Below are 20963 nucleotides of genomic sequence, written 5' to 3'. Positions count from 1 at the left end.
CAGATTCAGCATTTTTCCAAGACAGACTCCAAGAGGGACAGTGTTGTAGGTGATCTTGAAAATGGTGTCTACTAAACTCCCATGGCAGAGACTGACTTTGTCTTGTGGTCTAGCAAGGAAACAGGCTTATTTGTTTGCTTGAATGTTTTCCTGGTTTGGTCAAGTATTTCTAGAAGGAAGGAGCTGCATCTAAAATGAGTTTTCCACTTGTATTTTGAACTGCTTAAGAGTGTGATTTTGAGGAAATATTTTCTTTACAAGCATGGTAAGGTTGACTACTGTAGGGGGTAGAGCCTCACTTGTTGACAAGCAGTTGGTTATAGATTCACATACAAATTTTGAAAGAATAAGAGATGTTTTAATCTCCACTAGTGTGACCAAGAGATGTGTTTCTCACAGCCTAAAAGCAATGTAATTATTAACTTGTGGAAAACTTATCATACTTATATAGTTGGAATAGGGCCCTTTATGGGGGCATTCCTAATAGAATAATACTTTTGCATAACTTATCATGCATGAAACAATAATATAATCAAAGAAATCTGATGATTAAATTGTGTGATAGGACAAATAATTAGAGGGATTTGTTTGGTTTTTGACCAATAATTAAATAATTTCCCTTTCTGCAATCATATTCAAAATAGCTGGCCTTCCCTAACCAAAATATGCGTTCTCTGAATTGTCAGGTACGAGGAATGGAGCTTTTTCTGTTGCCCTGTGGTTGTGTTTAGGGCTGTGATCTCAAAAGCATCTCTCTGAAGGATAATTAACAGCAGAAATGCAGATAGCAGTTGATTGTCACATTCTTATCAGAAGAAAATAAGTATGGTAATATGGTATGTAAAGCATGAGGACTTGTTTACACAAAGAACATCATCCCATCCAGTGCAACCAGCTCCTTTCTAATAAAGAAGACACAACTGAAAATTTTTATTACTGATTTAGTTATAAAGTAGCAGGGAGATGTAAGGGATTAGAGCTGCTTGGAGGATAGATGAAAAGTCTCCCCATGAGAATGATATGGCTGGCTTACCTCACATGGCTCAGACACTGCTGTTAACTGGCCACTGTAGTTTATTTGAATTAAAATTTCATCCCTTACTCAAGTGAGGGTAACATATTTTCCTGGAGAAAATTCAGAATTATCATAGGAACAAAGTCCAAGAAATGCCAAGGACCTCCCGTTTCCAGTGTCAAGCTTCATGCCCATCAGAGTTAAGCCATCCTGCAAAAAAAATGCCATTGGTTGCAGTAACCCCACCCTTATCAAAATAAGCAAAAATGTTATGATCCCTTTCCTCAGGTCACCTCATGCTGCTGCAAGACTAGTGTTGTTGAGCACATTTCCAAATGGAAGTAACATAAGTTCATCCCTTAAAATGAGGTCACTGCCTCCCCCCACAACAAATGTTAGGCATGGTTAGCATCTTTTTGTTGGGACTCAAGCCAGAATGCATCCTGCTCTGGCACAATGGGAACCTGCTGGGGGTTTCCCTTCACAACAGCTACTGTTAAAGATGGAGTGAAAAACAAAACCCTGCTCCCAATGTGAAAAAAGACTGGATTTTTAATCTGAAAAAGAGGCCACTGTAAGCAGAACACAAAGGAGAGAGAGATGAGCATAATAAAAATACCACCAGTATGGGAGGGGGCCTGTGCATGTTAAAAATAATGGCTTTGCAGTTTTGAGGGTTCATTAAATAATACATATTCTCTGTTTTCTTAGAGGACCCTCTCTAGTCCCATGGAAAAATCAGGTCAAATTCTGGATTGAGTTGGTGCAAATTTCCTAATAGTTTTTATCTTTGCTCTCGCTAAATAGTCTCTTACTTCTCTGGGAGCACTTTGAGAAAAGAAGTGAATATGTATTTGCTAGGGTGAGTCAGCACCAGCATTTCCTGGAGGCTTAAGGTGATATCCAAGTGACTCAGGAGTTGGTCTTTGCTGTAACAGAAACATTTTTAACTCACGTAGCTTTTCCTCAAAATGGGGCAACAGTTCCCAGGTCTTACCCCTGTGCATCCTGGACTCTGCTGTCCTCCTTGTGGCAGGACTTGAGAACCATAAGGTAGAGAAGGCTTGGGAAACAGTGTGCTGCTGCCAGCACAGCTTATTCAGCCCCAGCCCTTTCCTGACATGTCTCTGTGATGAAGGCTGTTGAAAATGAGCTCCAGACTGGAAAACCTGTTGTGGGCTGCAGGCAGCCTGCAGTCTGCAAGCTCACCAGCCTGCTGTACATTAGAGAAGGGATTTTTTTATAGCATCCTACATTAAAGGGAAACACGCAAATCTAAAAGAAATACACATTGCATAAAAACTGCATCCATTAGCCAATCATCTGCATTTGCACATTTCTTTAAACTAGAAATAGCCCCTTTTTCTTCCAAGAAAGTATGAAGAGAGAGGGGAGAAATCATACCATCTGTGAAGGAAAAGCTTGATATTATGCATGCATCAGTACTGGTACTCCCATAAATCCACTGTTTATTAAATATTCTCTGAAAAGCCATTCCAGAACTAAATTCTGTGCACAGAATCTGAAGTTTGTCTCTCCAAGAATTAAAACATCTGTAAGAATCTTGATTTTTAATTTAAATCTGAATATAGTTGGAAATGGTAGCATCCCCAGAGAGTCCAAGAGGGAGCAGGGAATGGCTTTGGGGACACAGCCTGACAACAGGGATCCAGTGCAAATGCACAGGAAGGGCTGCAATCTTTGTGACTGACAGCAAGAGCATCTAAGATTCAGGGTGCTTTGATGTATGTCCCATGCCTGTTGTTCTCTTGATATTTGTCAAGCCAGTGGAGAATCAAAAGCCAATTTTCATCTTCATTTTGTGTTGGGATTGATTACAAAAACAAAAGAAAGGGATCTGCATAGGCTGCAAGCATACGGAATGCCTCTCAGGACTACTGAGGTTTAAGTAATTAATACTGAAGAAAAGTTTCATTACGTCTTTTAAGGGAATGTCCTGTAGACATACTGCCTGTGCTGTCTATAGGGGGTTCTTATTTTTTGACACCAACTAGTGTGGAAGGTGGGAGTGGGTATATGGAGAATAGTTGCCCACAGAGGGGAGTGCATGGGTGTCCTCAGTGATGGCTGGAAACCTAAAATATATTTTCCCCCTACTGTGGTTTTAATGCATTTCATGTAACAGGCCCTTTATCAGTCTTTGGCATGGGCTTCCAGGAATGATGGCAATCCAGATAAGTAATTATTAACATTATTGTTATGTTTGTTTGATCTTTAAAATCCTTCAGTGATTTGAGCCTAGGCTTCTGTGTATGTCATACAGAGGCAATTACAAGCTCTAGCAGGGACTCCAAGAAGCTCTTTTTTAAACAAAGTAGTTTGAATTGGAAATAACATTTTTCTACTCTATTGAGGTACTTTAAAAAAAAAAAAAAAAAAAACAAAAAAAACCAAACCCCTAGGCTTACAATATAAACGTAAGGTGAGAAATTTTAGGTTCAAAAACGTGCAAGTTTTGGGTTGATGTTTTTGATCAATTTTTACTGACCCCTATGCTTAGCTTTTATGGAACTTGGATAGCATTCATTGGTTCCCCTGGATTTTGGAGGTGGAATGTCTTTAAAACAAGGGTCTTCAAGGCATTTTGCAAGGTAGAAAAAGCTTGAAAGTCTATTCTCTATCTGAGCAGGTCTGAAGTAATGCCTCAGTTACAGGGAAAGTGGAAGCTGGCAGTGCTACTTTCAGAGAGGCTGAAATTGCTTTTGGTTTCCAGTGATGTTGGTTCTCTTTTCTCTCTGACGTTTCTGCTCGTTTCTGCTTATGGCTGAGACTTCAGTGGATCGAGAGAATCCCAGAAGCCCTGCAGAACTTTTTTGCACAACTGTACACCCTCAGTCTGTTATCCCTCTGTGCAAATCTCAAAGTTCCTGTGCGTGGTGGTGCAGAATGGGTGAGTTTAACCAAGTCTGAGGGCTTGGGAGCTACAGCCAAGCTCAGAAGAAAAGGTTTCCCCTCTTCTCAGAGCACAGGGATGTGTTACACCCTGGCTGCTCAGGCAGCTCATGCAGTTTCACACGTTGGCTCACATCACGTTCAAGTAACTAGAACCCAGCAAGGTGGAAACTGGACGTGCCAGCTGAGACCAGCTGAACTGTGGGAGAGTTTGGGTTATCCCCAGCGTGATGTCAAATGGCAGCTTCCCTGGGCGCTTCCCAGTTGTTGGTGTCGTGCCTGCACATGTCAGTGCTGCTTTTCCTGTAGAGTGCCCCTTGTGCTGGGAGCTGTGGTTGTCTGAGCACTGGGAGTCCAGACTGAGCAATGCTGGACACAGCCCCTCACCAGCCCCGCTGCTTGGATGGCAGCCTGGCTGCTGGTGTCAGTGATGAGTCTGGACGGTTTTAGCACAAGGAATGAGTTTTGAGGGGCGACTAGAAAAGGAGGGCATGCTGTTTTCTTGAGGGATTTCAGGAATGGATTTGTGCATCACTTAGCAGCACCTGAGATAGCTTGGTCTGAAACATTTTTATATGTCCTCAGGCTGCAAGTGGAACCTAACCTTTGTCCTTCCTTCTGTTAGTGAGTGCTTCCAAGAGTCCTTAAGTCTTCCAAGAATCTTTAAGTCCAAAAGTCATGCCCAAGTCCTGTAAAACACATAGGCATTGCTCTCCCTCTACAGTGAAACTGCATTTAGCTATCAATGTGAATATCAGCTGTGTATCAGTCCTCCTGCCTCTCCCCTTCCACAACTCTGAGTATGAGCAGTGTTCCTTGTCTGGCATGTGTTAATGTGACTGTCAGGATATGATTTTCCATAGCAAGCTGCTCTGGTGTGTCCCTTCCCCACCCAGAAGCAGCTGTAAACAGCTGATGTTAATTCTCATCCACCTGCTGACTGTGCCAAACAGACATGCCATTGCCCTCTGACAAAAAGGCTCCCGGTCTATTGAGTCCTCCCTCATACCTTCAGTAATGCTGATAAAATGCTGACCTGTTTTTTACCCTGGTGGCTGCTGTTGCTAAGCACTGAGAATATGACCTGCCTCCTGTAATAATCTGCATTGCACAGTTCAGATGATCTTGCAAATGGAAGTGTTTTACCGCACCTCTCAAGGCAGCTTTTCCTCCCCGTACTCTTTGCAGTTATGACCATGGAGTTTGTAGCAGAACCTCGTTTTTGGTAAAGCCTAATTAAACATCAGTATTTGGGGGCTGTTTTGTTGGAAGCACATTACCAAGAAGTTGGTTTGTAACGATCAGGGTGGTGTGCTTGGAAAAGAATGATAAAAGCAGGGAAGGTTGTGCGCTACTGGGTGAGCTACCATTGCACAGCAGAACGCCATGTGTGCAAAACTCAGGAGAAAATGAGGAGTTCATAAGTAATAGTTCTCTCCTTGGAAGAGAGAGCTCGTTGTGTTGAAAGTACTGGTAAAATATACTCTCGTAGCTTGTATGGGTATAAAGAAAAAAGCAGACTTTCTACTCACTTACCATTTTGCTGTCATTGTGCCCGAGACTGCTTCCTCCTGCACATGAAGGTGGCTCCCGATGGCCTTGAAGCAATGCTTGAACAAAACATCTGGTTTGCAGTGGCTGTATTGACAGGAGGGGAGAAAATACAGCAAATCAAGAAATTTGGGATTAAAAAAAAAAAAATTATCTGTGCAACAGATAAGTAACTGAGCTTTGGTGCCAGGGTGTTTTTTATTTCTCTTAGCACTCACTGCATTTATTTTTTCTCTAAAGGTAGTTGTTGCACTCTCTTATAACCTTAAAGAATCATAAAGCACTTAAAGCTGCAATGATGTAAGCCTGTGATGAAATGATACTGAGACAGGCAAAAAAAAAAAAGACAATTCCTGCTATACCAATCAAGAAGAGGTCACCAAAAAATGTGTTGTCTTCCCGGGGTGCCAGGGAATGCTGTGGCACAGATAAAATCAAAGATTATAGGATTCGTCCCTCTTGAAAGCTAACCCAGCTCCAAGGCAGGATCAGCATTATCTAAGCCATCCTCCATGGATATTTGCATAACTTGTTGTTAAAACCCTCTGGGGATGGGATTTGCTTTCAGTGATTCTTTCATGACTTAACCAACATTTCTGCCATCCTTACATTCAAGTTCAAGTCATCATAAAGCAAATTTGCATAGCTGTATTTAATGCAAGATCTGAAAAAAAAAAAATAGAAAATGAAGTTTAGATAATGGCACTGTACCTAGGGATTTCTGGCTTCCTCATTGGATGTGGAAAGACTTTGTAAAAAAAAATGTACTATAAAATGAAGGAGTATGAAGAAAATAAACTAAAATGTAATAAGACATGAGATTTTAAAGTGTGTTCATTTGTAGAACCGTGGGGTTTTTTAATTCTGCTAATCCAGTCCTTCAGTGGTTGACTGTTTTGAAATATTTTTTTAAAATCTCTCATGTTAGATCTCACAGTCCTGGTCCGGTCTGTTCAGCTTGGATATAAAGGTGGTGTGGCACTTTTGGAAAGAGCGGAGTGATTTCCATGGAGTCCAGTCCTGAGCTTTACCATGTTTGTCTTCCACGCTGGGTACCAGCTGTGTCCCTGGCGACTGGCCTTGCGTGTTAGACAGTGCTACATAATTCATGGTAATGTGGGAAGCCGAGCCTTGTGCTGCCCAGGCAGGCAGGCAGCCCACCCGCCCCACGGGGAGTGTGCATAAGCAAGGAGAGCAGGGCTTGACCCACATTTGATAAAGTGGTTTGGGATCCTTTCATGTCTAGTTAAATGTACAATATATTGTATGATTAGTAGCTCCTTTGCCAAGAGAATGTGTTTTTTATACTGCGCCCTAATTTCTAATGGGACTTTTCCCTTTTTCTCTTGCAGTCTGACACAAATGCAAGTTACCTGAGAGCTGCTCGAGCTGGCAACTTGGAAAAGGCTCTCGACTACTTAAAAAATGGAGTGGACATCAACATTTCAAATCAGGTTGAAGAATATTTTGATCAAATTTGCTGGATAAATACCTTTCTCAGTTTCTTTAATTTCTGTTTATAGTTGCACTTCGTGTCAAAGATAACTTACGTGCTTTTTGATGAGCCATGTTTACATATTTTGTCCGATTAACACTGTACCCCTTATCCAGACACCATTTCACTTGCACTTGGAGAATGTTGTGCTCTTTGATGTTATCTTTCGTTCCATTTATATTACATCAGATCATGGGACAGCACACAGAACTTGAGACCCCAGAGCTTGACTTAATTCTTACTCTTTCCTTATAATCTATTTCTTTTAAAATTTACCTAAGAGTAGAATTTACCTTTTAGAAGCAGTCCTCTCAGTGGGTTAATAATAATTTGTCTCCTGGTATGTTTGGTTGATGGGAAATTCTTTCTCATTGCTTTTCTTTTTTCCCCTTCTTTTTCTTTTTTTTTTTTTTTAATCAGAATGGGTTGAATGCCCTCCATCTTGCTTCCAAAGAAGGACATGTAGAAGTTGTCTCTGAACTGATACAGCGAGGTGCCAGTGTGGATGCAGCAACAAAGGTCAGTCAGGCCTATCTAGTTGTTCCCTTGTTCACGCTGATCGCACGGGCACAAAGTGTCCACCAAATGGCTACAGGCGTCGCTGCAGCAGTAATTGCCTGGTTTCCACGGATGGGGTGGTCTCACTAATTGTTAAATAGAAACTTTTTAGATGTTAGTAAATGCCACACATTACTAGGGAAGGTATCTACTGGACAAATTGTAGATTCCTCTTATGGCTTCTGTCCCTGTCTTCTAGAATAAGTCACCCATTAGAGATATTCAGTAAAGAGTATTTTATTGCAAGGAATACTATATTTTAAATTGTTTAAAGTTTAATCTGTTCTCCATTGTACTGCTATGTATTCAGGCTCAGGTTTTGTGCTCCTTTCAAATATCACTGTCTCTAAATTTCAGAAAGGAAACACAGCATTGCACATAGCATCCCTCGCTGGACAAGCAGAAGTCGTCAAAGTTTTGGTTACGAATCGAGCCAATGTCAATGCACAGTCTCAGGTAAAGTAATATATCTCTGTTTCGTACTACCAAGTGCTTTGTTGACATTAAAATTGTTCTCTCCTTAAAAACTGTAATATTGGTAAGTATATTTGATAGATCTCATTGTGTTAATGTTGGCTCTTGAAAATAGGGTTTGATAGAGTCACTGAGATGAATGTATCATAAAACATTCTTTTTTGGCTGTTCCTCGCACACAGGTAACAACAACAGGTGCAAGGACAAAGTCTGAACACACAGCTGGCATTTTATTACTGAAGCAGTCCCTTTAGTGAGTGTAATGCTGAGTTCATTCCTGTCTTGTAACTCAACAGACAATTAAAACTTCAAATGCTTCCAGCTCTCCCTTGTCTTCTCTACCCCTTGCCAGGTGGTCAGAGAGTACCAAGAGGCATCATGGACATATCCTCCCCCATGGGCATGATGGGGCAGTGAAATCCCAGGCTGTGTTCAGGTCTTTTCCCACATGGGATGTCAGCAATCCTGGGATTAGGTCTCAGTTGCGCACCTCATTTATCAACAGAGAAAACATAGAAATAATGTCTCTGTTTTAAGTTGTCCCAAAGCTGCACACCCCTGGAGAGGAAGGAAGTGGAGTCACATCCAGGGGTGTTTGCAGGGTACTGAAAGTGGTTGTTCTACAGGCAGCACAGTAAAGTATGTACCCTTCAACCTGAGATCTGCCCTACGAGTGTCCTACGAGCTGCTACTTGTTAGAGTCAGAGGAGATACAGATAGAACAGGAGAGTGGGAGAGAAGGTGTTCAAATACAGGATCCTGTTTCACATAATTGACTGTCTCAGGCTTAATCGAGCTCATCCCCTTTCCTTGTACAAGGAGATCCTGCAAGCATGTGCAGAGCTTATAACTTTGGTCAAGTCCTTTGAATGAATGTTTAGGTCAGTCATTGAAAATTTGAAATAAAACAGTGCTGGTGTTAAGAGCAAAGCAGTAAAATCAAACAGAAAAACTGGCTCAAAAAGTGCATAAACTGCAGATTGCTGAAGGTCAGGTGGCTGTGCCAGAGGTGCCCCTGCATGCTGCCCCATTCCTGTTCTCCCTGCTCAGGGACTGGCTAGCAGGCAGGCAGGCAGTGTTAGAGAAGGGTTCAGATTAAGAGACAGTCTTCTCAGCTGGCCCAGTATTGCCATTTTTCTATATTATGAAGATGTGGGCATGATAGGAAATGTTTGTTAAAAAGCGAAATTAAAAATTTACATTTTAAAGAAGCATGGTGGGTTTTTAATTGGTCTCTCAAGTGATATGAACAAAATGCTTAATAGAATCTGTTTCAAGAATCCTAGTTATGTGTGGTCTGTATTTCATGTTCTTTTCACCTGGACAAAGAAAATAGGTGGCTCAGTTCTCCTCTTTTACTCCTTTATACTAGCTAGTACAGCAATATTTGGTTCCAGGCACCATATAATTTACATTTAAAGAGAACAACAACAACAAAAAGTATTTTTAAGTAAAATCTTCCATGGCTGTTAAGGTTTGCCCGTTAAAGAAATTAAGATGAGGTTGACAGGATCTTTTCTGCTTGTGTTTGAGAACTTGTGTATTCAGCCCTGAAACTAAAAATAATCTGAGATTGTAAACATCTTATATAACTGCATTGTCCATACACCCTAAGGTTTCACCACATGTTACCCTTATTCTACTAACATACAAGTAAAGATTTATTTCTCCCCCACCCCATTATGGTTGCCTCTAATGTTTTTACTTGGGACACACGTACAATATGTTTATTTTCCATTCCACACCAACACCTGGCAGTGAGATATCCCAGCTGGGATTAGTCTTTTGAGGAGGTCCCTTGTGCTCCCTGTGACCAAATAGCCCCTGGACCAGCTTTGTTTGTGGTGTTGAGCATCGCTTGAGCCCTCTTAAAGCTTAGAGTAAAGTTCTGCTGAATCTGGCATACCCACAGAGACTATCCAAAGATTTGCTTTATTTTGCTTTTCTTTCTTTGAAAAGACCTGCTTTCTGTGAATTTGGCATTGTCTCCTCGTTCCTTGAAGGTAACAGCTCTTCCACGCTGACAGTTAGGGATGTTAAGGGATGTAGGGCCTTCTTTAACCAAATCTTCCTGTCTGCAAAAGAAACACCTCCAAACTGTAAATTTGTACTGAGTCTGAATGTTGTACCTCTTCTAAGGGCTATGTATTATTATTGAAGACAAAATTGTTTCCTTAGGCTTGTGCTGCTCTGGCAGTTCCAGCCTCTTTATAAAGAGAGAAGAAAATGCAAAGTATGGAGGCGGGGAAAGATGTTGAAAACATTACACTAATTTAACAGAGATGAAAAAGTTTTGCTCTATCCCTAAATGATAGTAATACTTGGTTCTGAGAATTTTTGCCTATTAATTATTTTCTGAAACTTAATAATTAGGTAGTGTTTCCTGCTTCCTTTCTGACTGCAAATATTTGAAACTAAAAAAATTAATCTTGTTTCCAGCTGAGTTAGTAAATAGATATTGAGTATGCCATGAAATGATAGGGACAAAATGCCAGACTGCTGTTCACTATAATAACTTGTAGTGTGATATATTAGGTACAAGAAAGCAAGTGCTTTCTGGGTTATTTGCTTTTAATTAAGTAGAATTTTGAGTGTATGGAAACTAAGGCTTTAGGCCTCAGTTCTGGGGAGTGCAGTTAACATATTGCTAACCTTAGGCTTTGGCTCTGGTAGGACTTCAGTGCCTGCTATATGCTTGTAGCTGTGCTTTCCTGAATAGAGACCCAATTATCAAAATACTGGGGCAGCAGCAGACCCTGCAGCCTGTGCGAGCCTTGTAAACATGTGGCCTCACAGCTGCTCGGCCTCCCGCTGATGGTAAAGTTCCCCTTGGATCAAACATCCAGTTCATGCCATTTCCTCCCCGACTGTCCTTTGTTCTGACCTCGTGTTTGTCTCTGCTGCCAGAGGAGCCTCCCGCGTGCTTGGCCTCAGGTCACCTGTGCTCTCCTGCGCGCTCTGTGCTGGATGTGTGCCCTCAGCTCTGCCCCGCTGCTCTGGCAATCAGATGCCTCTCAGCTGTTTTCACTGCAGCTATAAATCAGCCCAGTTTCACTCCTATAGGTCCTAGGCTGTGGTTTCCCTTCATCTCTCCAGAGCCCAGCATGTGGATGTTTCTTCTTTGATGCAAATATATGGCCAATCTCTTCTCAGCTCATCTCTGGCTCCATTGGTTTTCTGCAGAATCGAAGTCGGTGTCCTGTGTAACTGTGGCAGAGATTTCAGAAGTTTTTTATAAAAATAGGGGGAAAATGCAGTGCCTTCATGTTAGTCCCCAAAACTTCAATTTCTGAAAGGCTGTGACCTGCTTACAGTTAAAAGAAAGACAAAAGCACTGACTGTAAGAGGAAGGCACTTACCGAAGAATGAGTTAAGCTCTGCAGGCTCAAATACTTTTATTGCATTGACTGAAATCACTCACTTAAGCATAATTTGAGAGATGCTCTAATGTGGTCGGAAACACTGATAAACCTCTGTCTCAGACTACTGAGAACCAATGATCCTCAGATCTCCTGGTGCCTGAAATATGAAGTAGCTCAGTGACCACAAGCAGACTGTGCACAGAAGGCAGCTCTTTGAGGAGATAGAAGGCATAAGTAGCTGGCACAAGTGAAAGAGAAGTCAAAGCTAATGGAAAGGAGGAAAAATTGGCAATTACTCTGAAGAGCCATTGCTCTTGCTTTCGCTACAGACTTGTATTGTATTTCCTTGCCCCGTTTTGCATTTCCAGTGCTGTGGCTGTATTTATCAGGAATCATAACTCGTTGCTACCAAATCATGTGTCCAGACTGATTTTTTTGTATAACTTCACAATAGGTATAAAAGGAATTATTCTCACCTAGCTGTGGGAATTGTATCTGGCTGAAAGATTGCACTGTGTCCCTTTAGATAATATTACCCCTCTCCTATCTTCAGTTAAGTCAAGGGAGATTGAGCCATCAACTGGTGTGTGAACAAACAGTTTATTTGTTTTTCTCCTGATCTACCTGAGTTTGGCAGGTCTGTGGTGTGTATGAAATGTTGGCAGAGTGTTTACACTCTTGTTTTCCTATTTCAGAATGGCTTCACTCCGCTGTATATGGCAGCCCAAGAAAACCACCTGGAGGTTGTTAAGTTTCTTCTTGACAACGGTGCCAGTCAAAGCCTTGCCACAGAGGTAAAAGTTTGAATTTCACGCTTTATGAACAAAGTAAAATGTGCTTCAGCAGGGACTTCTGCCAGCTTATATCAAACTAGTCTTTTAAATAGAAAATTAAAGACGAATAAAAAACTCTCTGTGAAGTGTGCTAATGAGTAGAGTTATGGGCTTTTCAGCAATTTAAACTCTCTCTTGCCATTTCTAAAGTGAAAAAAAAATTACTTTAACTAGAAACGGTTCTAAATATAGATGTGTTCTTAGTCATAACTGGTAATCTTTCAGGTTAAGTGCTGAAACAGGGAAGCTGTGTGTATAATATAAAAGTTCTCTGTGCTTTCATTAAAAATAGTGAGTAATGAGAAGGGTGGCAACCATAAGGCAAGAACAACTGTCTACCTATGCTTTGGAGCCAGCTTGGGATATCAGGGAAAAACCCAAGGCTACTTGAAATGCAAAATTAGTTTATTGCCACCCTATACCTCACAGTATCACTGTATAATGATATGGAATGGTATGGAATCTTATTCTTTTGAAGGCAAGACTGTAAAAAAATCCATCACTAATGGATCAAAATTATGTTTCCAAAATTGCTAAAAATGAGTTTTAGCTAGAAGTGTACATCAGAGCTACTTTCCAGAAATGCTCAATGATATGAAAGTCAAGAAATGAAAATATATGTACCAATTATATACCAAAATGAAATATTTTACATCTGAAAATTAATTTAAATTTGAAGTTTTCAGAAAGCTAATTTCTATTTCTTTACAAAAACTTGGAAAGAAGGAAGACACAGAACGCCCAGAGTTCCATATGCTATGTATACACTGTACAGTTGTCTGAAGATAGATTTTTAAAAAAAAAAAATTTGAATGGGTACTTGGATCTTTTTCTTTGGTATTGTTTTTCCCTTGAGCATTGTATGTCAGTTTAGGTTGAGCTTTTCTCCAACTCAGCTTGATGATAAGGTGCAATCTAATTTTACCCGTGGAGAATTCCTTTGAAGATACCAGACTACAAAACAGTGTTGCCTTGACTGCCTTTCTTTTTTGAGATAGTTGCTTATGGGTACTTTTTTATTTTCTCTTGTTCCAAGTTTCCATATAAATCTGATTTCTCTTTATCTTAAGTGCAAGAACTTTTGTAATTAAAGCATTGCCACTTAGCCAAACATTCTTTAAAAATAAAACTCTTTAATGAAGGTGTTTTAATCTAAATAAAGAAAATAGATGGTTCTAATTTTGTAAAATGAATGTTTGGATTTTGATTTTTGTTGGGTTTGGGGGAGTGTTTTGTTTGTTTGTTTGTTTGTTTTCCTGGGATGGCTTTCTTGTGTTTTAAACTGCAGCCATTAATTAGAGTGCTTGGATCATGGCACTTGGAATTGCTTTTGTGAGTTGGCATCTTCGGGGAGCACGTGGTGGAAATGCATTCTTGTCAGTGCTAATATTCCTGGTGGCATTTTGTTTGGCCTTGTTACAGGAATTCCTGCACACACTGAAATGATGGGCAACTCTCTTTAGAATTAGGAAACCACAGGTATAGCAGGTGGCAGCTCTTCTGGCCTTGAAAAGAAGGGCTCCAACCCTTCCGCCTGCTCCCTTTTCCTTAGGGAAAGGAGAAAATGGGTTCCTAGGGTTATTTTTTTATGTATATTATTGTTAGCAGCATTTTGAGCAGAAGAGAAAGCCTGAGAAGCAAAGACATCGTAGATACCTACGCCCCTTTTCTGTGTGAAGTGGCTCAATTTGCCACCGCCGTGAGCTGTGTAAGTAGAGCAGGGAGCCAAGGTCTCCAGGGTTTCTCCGAGCAAGAGCCTCCGTTTCTGCAGGTACAGCGTAGCTACATTGCCAGAGCCCTCTTGTGGGCATGCTCCTGGGGAATTTTTTGCCTTCAGAGCTGCGCAGGGTTTCTCACACCCCTCTGCCCTCTGTCTGAGGCTGTGCGGTTGTTTGACTGCAGCCCAGAGCCCTGCCCTGCTGCTGGAGGAGGGGGAGATGGAGGCAGCATGAACGGTTGCTTAAATGAGGGGAAAAAATTAAGGGAAAGCTTGTTAAGACTCAAGGAATTTCAGTGATTTCCCCCTGCCCTGCCCTGTTCCCCCCCCAGATTTTGAAAAAATGCTCTTTTTCAGAACCTCTCCGTTTTCTCCTCCTAAATTGAGGTGTTATTTGTTTGGTAATCTAGAGAGGGAAATTCCTTGTTGAAAACATTACTTTGCATTCTAAAAGTTAAAAAGTTAACACTTCAACTCTGCATTTTTGATAAAGGGTGAGGATCTACATCCTTCTGTGTCACTACTGCACTTCTGTTTCATACTTAGACAGTTTCACTATGACAGCAGTAGTTGCAAAGTGAAAGAAGGTGTTTGTTTACTAAACTGTAATGAAGTTTGATAATATAAGCTTTGGATATAGTCACTGAGAGACAAATGTAATAAATAAATATCCCAATTAATTTGCCTTTCTGATTTTTTTTTTTTGAGTGATTTATGGATATTGTGCAAGGCTGAAAGTGTCCCTGGATTAGAATGACAGTTAAATGTTTGGGAAGGAGCAAAATCGAAATGACAACTCTTTCATTCTTTACTTTTCTAGGAATCCATAAAAATAAAATTATAAAAATCCCTGACTGTACTTTTCATGTGTTTGAGGAATCTGCTCTGAAATCTCTTAAACAAAAACCTTCTGTTTTCCAGGTTTCCTATTCTTCACCAATTTAGCTGTTAGCTAGTCTGAAGGAAATAATTTCTGCTTGTAAGAGGGCTGTCCATCATGCGTATATAAATTTTCATAAATTGAAATTGTAGTAAAACAACTGCTATATTGGGAGAATGGGGTATTTGTATTCAATTATCACATTTTAAATCCACATATAAAATATATCAGAGGATAAAGATCAAGTATTGTGGGATTTTTTTCTGTTTTGGTTTGTTTGGGTGGTTTTTTCTAAAAAAAGGAAACAAAATAGATAATAATCTGTAGATGTGGGGGGAACTCAGGATAATTTACTATAGAGACATCATTAACAATTTTAATTTTAATATTTCAGCTTCTTATGCCTTTTTGTATAATTAAACACTTAGATAAATAAGCATCTGTATAATTAACTGTTAATTTGATAGTAATTTCACCTTTTTTTTCCCTCAAGTCTCAGTCATTTTTGTTTACTCGTGTCTTGTAATTTTATGTTAAGTCTGAAGGTGCCAGAAAGGTGTTTTGAGCATTTGGAACTTACTTCACCAACACTTTACTCATTGTGGGCGACTTTTAGTTTGCACCATGTTACACTTGGCGTTTGAATTTGTGCCAGTACTGTTAACCAATGCTGAGATCTCTTCCCTTCCCACCCCCTGGGAAGCTTGGAACCTGTGTTTATAGTCCCTGTTGTATGTTGCAGGATGGTTTCACACCTTTGGCAGTGGCTTTGCAGCAAGGTCACGACCAGGTGGTTTCGCTGCTGCTCGAAAATGACACGAAGGGAAAAGTCCGTCTTCCTGCCCTTCACATCGCTGCCCGCAAGGACGACACGAAGGCAGCGGCTCTGCTCCTGCAGAACGACCACAACGCTGATGTGGAGTCAAAGGTCAGTTGTAAAAAGGAAAAAGGTTTGATGCTACAAGATCCTGAGCACATGTAATTCATCTGGTGAAGATCTCCCTCGGTGTGAAGTATTTTTGCTGCAGAGTTACATGTGACTTTCTTTTCTTAAGAAAAAAAACATCTGATTTGCTTCCTTTGGCCTCTTTCTCCCCCGTTCCCTTTCTGTTTAAATCAGGGTTAAATTCTCTTGTAGAAACTTTGCAAATGGAAAATAATAAACAAAGTATTATTCGAATTATTCTCTTGGAAGTGAAAGCCAGTCCCGCAGTGGTGGGCTATAGGTATTGTACAATTGAGTCGTTTGATTAGTTGTTTGTGCAATTGCTCCTTTAAGAACTTTGGTAAACATGTAACAATTAGCATTCAAGATACTTGCTCATTGAGCTTCCATTCCGTCGAGCTTCCTTTGTGTGCCGGTTGTGCTGCCATCTGAGCTGCCATGCCATGTAGCAATCATGAAGCTTTCTGCATCCATATCACCAGTGGTGAACTAACCGTTCATTTTTTCCCCCTCTTTGCTTCCAAATGTGTTAACCTAGATGATGGTGAATAGAACAACAGAGGTATATATAAATATATATATGCATCATCACTCCTTCATGACTTAGTGCTGCTGCATCATTTCTTCCTCCTTTTTGCATCGCCTCTTATAGGATAGACACCTGCTTTAGATGAAATGAAGTAGCATGTGCTAGAGAAGACTGTAGTTTAGATACCAGGGCTTTCTGCAGCTGAAACTAGGGTTTAAAAGTAAGAGCTGAGCATTCTTGGGAACCAACTGCCATCATAAAAGACCCATATTATGCAAGATGGAGTTTTCAGGGACTCTCACGGAGCATTGTGTTTATCAGATGTGTTAAGAGCTGCAGACAACCCTGTCATGTTGTGCATCCAGGTCTGATTCTAGGCTTCTGCATGACACTTACCTTGATGGTGTCAGCAAATAGAATGATCTGAGAGTGGTTTTATATCTGCAAAACTCCCAAAGCAAGGCAGTTGCAGCTAGCATGGCTTGCTACCAATTTAGAAATGCATCTAGTTCCCATAAGGTTTCATACTTTGCAGGATTGATGGAATTGCTGCATGTTTTAGCATTATTTTATAAGGAAGTAAAACTACTTAAATATGAAAATCAGTTGCTGAAGTAATTTTATCAGTAAAGCATCTTCTAATTAGGGTGGTAACTTGTCGTGCCTGAACATAACCCAGTGTGATTGCCCACAGTGGGAGACTGCTCTTTATGGTACTAACCCTTGGAAAAAAAAGCCATATTAATAATTTAAAATAGTCTTTGATGTTATTTTCATTTGCATCTACTATGAATTTATAAAAATCAGTTAGCAAATATCATTAAATGACTTGCATTTGAACTTCTACAAAGAATCTCTAAGAGATTTAACTTGCAAGGCTGACATAATACCAATAACTACATATTTCTACATAGCAGTTAATTTCTTATAAAAGTCAGATCATTGCTTTAATACTCACATGTTTTGCTGTTGTTTTTCTGAAATAACTGAAAACTTTATTCAGCTTCTTATCTTCTAGAATAATTATGTTAATTTTTTTCCCTCCTGCATAGCAATATGATTTTATTTATATCTCTCTGAGATACTATAAATAAACATCAGTGAGTGAAAACTAGTACAGAATTGGAGTGGTGACTTGCAGCATACTCCTGTTACTAGCTTTTGTCAGTGATGTGCTACAAATTTTGGAGTAATACAGAAATATTTTTAAAAAGTATCTATTGGTTGTGTTTTGTTTTCTTTTTTTCCAGAGCGGGTTCACCCCCCTCCACATAGCTGCTCACTATGGAAACATCAATGTAGCCACATTGCTGTTAAATCGGGGTGCTGCTGTGGACTTCACTGCAAGGGTGAGTGTGAAATCTTAGTTATGCCTCGTTTGCATAATCATCACTTTGCAACCTCTTTTCCACGGAGGTGTGGAAAGGTACATTGCTCCCACCAGCCAAGGGGCCTGACCTGACTGCATTTGTTCTGCTACCATACAGTGTAAAGGGGGTTTCCCTGGGCTGCTGAAGTGAACCTGAGCTCTAGTCCTCACCTTTGAAAACATCTGTTTTAATCAAAAGGAGCTGCTATTGTCATAGTTCCAGTGTTGCTGAAACAAAGGTAGGCTGGGGTTCAGTGATAGCAATGCTTCCATCCAGACCTTCAGCGTACGGCAGGAGTGTTGTGTCCCTGCTTGAATTCTCCTCACTGTGCAGTTGTTTCCAGTGACCATACAGTGCAGGTGAATAAAGCATCTCTGCCTTCACTGCATATATGAAAGTCAGGTGATACATAAAGGAGAACTGAGACACTGGAGAGATGGAAAATGAAATGAGATCTGCAAGTGGAGGGGAGTCAATAATGGGGACTGTATGATAGAAACCATGGTAGAGTAAGGGCAATAACCCTCCTGATCCTGTAAAGGGGGCACCAAAGCCATGACACAGCCCAGGGAGTGACAGGGTAGTTCCTCAGATGGATGAAAAATTATCAGGAGCCAGGAGTCAAATATTGTGGGCTTTCCCAGTGTCCCCTTGGTTCACTCTGGGATGGTTGGGGAGCAGCTGATGGTGGCTTCAGTTGCGCTTTCTTGCTTGTGGAGTGGGTCCATCCTCCCAGAGGCAGCTGGACTGCTCTGCAAGCCTGGTGCCCTAAAACCAAAACTGATCAAATAAATAAATTAATTATAACAACAAACCAGCCAGCAAAACAAGAGAAACTGAGGCTGTGCAAAACTCTGGCTCACTAAACCTTACCAAAACAAAGCCAGGGAGGAAATGTGGTAGTGATCCTTGAGACTATAGGAAGATAAAATCAAGAGAACAAGAGGCATTCAAAGTGAAGACAAATGCTGATGCAAGAGTAAATAGGTATAAACTGACCATGAATTAATGTTTTCTAGAAATGTAGAGATTTAATATTAATCCTAATCATCCTAATTAATATTATTTAATAGTTGTTTCATAATTAATATTACATATAAGTAATGAGATTCTGGAGCAACTTTTCAATTAAATTAGAAAAAGCAAAAGAACCCCAATGTAGATTCAAGATCATATTAATGAAGGGAATTATGTCACATGGATAATCTAGCAGCTCCTATACTATTGCTTAGAGCATTTGCACAGAGTAAAAAGTGAATTGCAGTATTTTTTTACTTTAGATGGTTTGTATAGCTAAAATCTTAAACTCTTCTGTAGTTAAGGAACATATTTACATGCAGCAGTGTTTATGGCAAGCATTGCAAACCCATGAAAACAATAAAATAATATTGTGATTATTTAGCATAGAAACTACTATTGTACTTATACAACTTCTTATATTTAAAAACAAACAAACAAACAACAAACCAACAAACCCTGAACAGTTCTTTCTTAGAGACTGTGATTGATAGGAGGAATTGGTGTGATAGTGCAGGAATAGAAATTTTGAACAACACAGACCCAGAATTTTTTCATTAAAGTGGGAGTACAGGTGTAAAGTGTTGGTGCTGGCCACTCTTCATTCAATATGGAGTTTTAGGAATGTCTCCAAAGCTAAGATAGTGAACCAGTACCTACTATTGCTGGTGAGAAGAGTGCTAGCAGATACTGGGTCAAACTGATAGCTGAGTATCAAAGGTAAGGATCAGCTCTTATACATCCATCACACCCCTCAAATTATGTTTTCCAAATCACATTCATCACTAAATATATTTCATGTTTTGTGGTGAGAGAGGTATCCCAGGTTAGAACCATATGAAGTTCACAAGCTAAGAGGAAATTTAGGGGTTAGGGGTTCCTGGGAAGCTGCTGACTATGTGTGCTTTCCTTTCACTGATAACTTGACCTCTGATTTCCAAGTCCTTTAGCTGACCAAATTAGAGCATTAGGCATTTCATACCATCATGAGCTTTGGCACTGAGTATTTGATAAGCTCTAATCAGAGAAGCAAGAAAGACAAACGGGGTCTTAGGTCAATTCTTTCCCACTCAGAAACAAGATTAGGGATTAGCAGTGCTACTGCATTAGCAATTAGCAGCATTTAATACCAATACCACTAAATACCATCTGCCTATGCTTGTTTTAATAAAATAAGTCTTAGGCTTCAGCAGCTCTGTTTTGGATTAGGGGCACTTATGGAGAGCACACCCAAAGTAATAAGGCCATTATTGCCTCCTCCTCAAGATCTAGACATTACAGGTTCTGTCTCCATTAGTTGTTACCATCAGAGAGAGGCAGAGTTCTGGGATAGCTGGGGAAGTGTGGATGCAGTGACAGCAGCCTGAAAGAGCAGTGGGCTGAGCTGTGACTCAGAGCACTGAGCAGGTTGTTTGTGCTTGTGATACTGGGTGGGGGCATCCAGAGGGAGAGCACATCTCTGCTGTATGGTGTCTGGAAACCTAGATAAAGTTGTTATGATAGAAAGAATTGTAGCATAAATAACAGTAATATGGAGCTGAATTTTGTTCCTTAGTGCTTATCAGATTGCCAGTAATGAAAGTGCTGCACTGAAAGATGAGTTAGATTCTGGTAGAGCAGCAAAGTTTTAGGCAAACAAGAGCATCAGGGAAAGTTGTGTGCAAGGTACAGTTATCAGCACCAAGTAGCAAAAACCTTGCTTGATTCTTGATCACCCAAATTGCAAAACAGATACTAAAAAAAGACCCCTATCAGCCTGCTCACTGCCACCTCCTTGCCTCTTGTTTTAATTTCTGTAAACGCTATCCATGGTGTGCTGTCTCCTCGCTGAAGCAAAGGCCTTTATTTGAGTTGTTGACAATGTGAGATGAGCAACAGAGCAAAGAAATGGAAGGGCTGTAACCCAACTAAAATCATACCATGTGTATGTACTGTAGCTTTCTTTCACAAACTTTAAGATGGGGTGTCAAATGCACTTGGTGCTTTTGCAAACCCTGAAGAGTTTTTCTTTTATTCTTGCTAAATAAGTGCAAATCAACATTACTTTATCTCTTGATTTGTGTTTCAACTGTTTAGGAAAGTAGGAATTCTGCGGAGAGATTTGAACAGGAGGAGAGGATTGTGGTAACAGAAGATGCTTGTGTGAAGGGGGCAGTGTTAAGACAAAAGTGTGAGGGCAGGATAAATAGCCAGCTCCTGCTGTCAGTATAGTCGAGGTGGGAAGGGCAGAGAAAATGTGAAGGGATGTGTAGGATGAAAGCAGAACTCTGAGCCTTAAGGCCAAGGACACGTGTGGTAAAACA

At 40.4% G+C, this 20963-nt stretch overlaps 1 protein-coding gene across 30 annotated transcripts in view; it reads left to right on the top strand.

The window, feature by feature from the left end:
• The window catches only part of ANK3 (ankyrin 3), a 304909-nt gene that overhangs the window by 150105 nt on the left and 133841 nt on the right, over window positions 1–20963 (top strand). For 20 of the 30 annotated variants that reach the window (XM_050340346.1, XM_050340415.1, XM_050340406.1 and 17 more), the window contains exons 2-8: window positions 6832–6933; window positions 7395–7493; window positions 7890–7988; window positions 12064–12162; window positions 15541–15726; window positions 16283–16306; window positions 17524–17622. In XM_050340346.1, the coding sequence (XP_050196303.1) occupies window positions 6832–6933; window positions 7395–7493; window positions 7890–7988; window positions 12064–12162; window positions 15541–15726; window positions 16283–16306; window positions 17524–17622 (708 nt within the window). The remainder of the gene's footprint in view (window positions 1–6831; window positions 6934–7394; window positions 7494–7889; window positions 7989–12063; window positions 12163–15540; window positions 15727–16282; window positions 16307–17523; window positions 17623–20963) is intronic. The other 10 variants (XM_050340453.1, XM_050340590.1, XM_050340561.1 and 7 more) reach the window with 1 other exon arrangement.

The sequence above is a fragment of the Myiozetetes cayanensis genome, unplaced genomic scaffold, assembly GCF_022539395.1.
Source record: "Myiozetetes cayanensis isolate MyiCay16 unplaced genomic scaffold, myiCay2020 scf10, whole genome shotgun sequence".
In the NCBI taxonomy this organism is placed as follows: domain Eukaryota; kingdom Metazoa; phylum Chordata; class Aves; order Passeriformes; family Tyrannidae; genus Myiozetetes; species Myiozetetes cayanensis.
Note: the sequence above shows the minus strand (reverse complement) of the source record. Positions and strands in the feature narration are given on the sequence as shown.